At 38.4% G+C, this 1,694-nt stretch overlaps 1 protein-coding gene across 1 annotated transcript; it reads left to right on the top strand.

The window, feature by feature from the left end:
- The first annotated feature begins 752 nt into the window (after positions 1-752).
- Positions 753-1,133, top strand: LOC145661677 (uncharacterized). Its single transcript, XM_081727003.1, has one exon. The coding sequence runs from the start codon at positions 753-755 to the stop codon at positions 1,131-1,133; it is 381 nt and encodes a 126-aa protein (XP_081583129.1).
- The last annotated feature ends 561 nt before the right edge of the window (positions 1,134-1,694 follow it).

Genomic DNA, 1,694 nt, shown 5'->3' with positions numbered 1-1,694 from the left:
ATTATTGTTGAATAAGCTTGCGCACAGATTTATACAAAATATTTACTTACGTCTTGCTGTACATGGACATGGGTTTGAGTCCATTGAGAGCTATTGACCGCAGTAGTTCTTAACCCATTTTAGCCCATATTGCAAGCCCCGTCGTTAGGAGCCCAGATGTTCGTTTTAGTCTTTCGTAGCAATTCTTTAGTACTGGTAATAGTGTTTGTTTTGGTGTATTGTTTTCACTCTTTTCTTCGTTTTAAAAATATATCAAAATAAATGTCATCATAAATCCTCTTATTTGGAATGTAAAGACGGAAATTTGAACGTTCCGACATAGCTGCAAAAAATAAAAAAGTGGCAGCATTGGGCTTCGAACCCATACTCATGGACACCAAAAGTACAAGAAGCAAGTGCTGAAACCCCGTGACCATGATGGTTAGTCTTAGGAAGACTTAATTTTTTTGAAGCTCTGTACCGCCCCATTATAACAAGCTTGTGCGGATTATTTTCGTTCCTTATTCTAGAGAAGTGGTAAATGTGAAGGTAAGTTTGATGGTAGGGGATTTCAGTCAGTACGCTTGTTCGTCAGAAAATATAGAAGGTACACTTTCGCGGAAAATAGACATATGAGGTCAAATCCAATCCTAAGGCACTTTTTTGAGTAGGAATCAATTCAATGCGCCTGTGTTGTTTTCACAACGTCACAAGTAAATGCACATTATCTTTACCTGATAATATGCATTGTGGTGTGGTGGAACTCTGGGAGCATGGCGAGTCATTACGACAGTGCTGTTAAACAGAGTGTTATAGCTCTCATTCAACATGCAAACGTGAGTGTTACTGATGCAGGTCTGGAATATGGCGTCGATCGTGCTACTGCGTACAGATGGTTGAAACGTCATCAAGAAAGTGGAAATGTAGCCCGAAGACCTGGATCTGGCCGGCCCCGATTTTCTTCTGCGGTTCAAGATCGCTCTCTAACTGAATATTGCCGTCGGCATCCTTTCATGTCTGCCCGACAACTAAAAGAGGCATCAGGGTTTCCAGGTGATATAAACACCGTTCGGCGCCGCCTCAGAAATGCAAATTTGAGGTCGTTCCGGGCTGCAAGGAAAGAACAACTGTCAGATAGCCACATGGTCGATTGACGGGTGTTTGCAGAAGAAAATGTCGGTCGTATGTGGGACAGCGTTGTCTTTACAGACGAGAAAGTTTTTTCTACTGCAAACGATGGTCCCCGGCGTGTCTATCGTCCACTTGGAACACGATATGAACCACGATACATGACCCGTTCACGTCGAATGGGACATGTTACCATTCATTGTTGGGGTTGAATATGTAAAAGTGCTGTAATGTTTGGAAATTTGTATTGTAATCATGACAAATCATAATTTGCAGGAAATTTAAACATACAACCATAAAGAAAGTTCCCCAGAACCTGTATAATGCAATTTTTTATGTTTATTATTTTTTATTTTTATTATTTTTTATTATTTTTGCTTTTATTTTAATTATTTTTATTTTTGCTTTCTATTTTTTATATTATTTTTATTTGTTATTTTTGTTTTTTCACTCGACGAAATAGAACATTGAAATAAGTCTTTAGTAGCAATATTCCTGGAGTTAGATACATTACAGGACCATGTTTTGCCAAAATACAATATTCAAATGCTCTAGATGAATTAGGTAGCAGTTATAGGTGAATTGTT

This window comes from Thermobia domestica, chromosome 10, assembly GCF_964235325.1.
Source record: "Thermobia domestica chromosome 10, izTheDome1.hap1.1, whole genome shotgun sequence".
Classification (NCBI taxonomy): domain Eukaryota; kingdom Metazoa; phylum Arthropoda; class Insecta; order Zygentoma; family Lepismatidae; genus Thermobia; species Thermobia domestica.
The sequence above is the reverse complement of the archived record's forward strand: the minus strand, read 5'-3'. Positions and strand labels throughout refer to the sequence as shown.

Excerpts from the sequence above, each read along its gene's own strand:
- LOC145661677 (XM_081727003.1), top strand. The coding sequence starts at position 753 with ATGGCGAGTCATTACGACAGTGCTGTTAAACAGAGTGTTATAGCTCTC.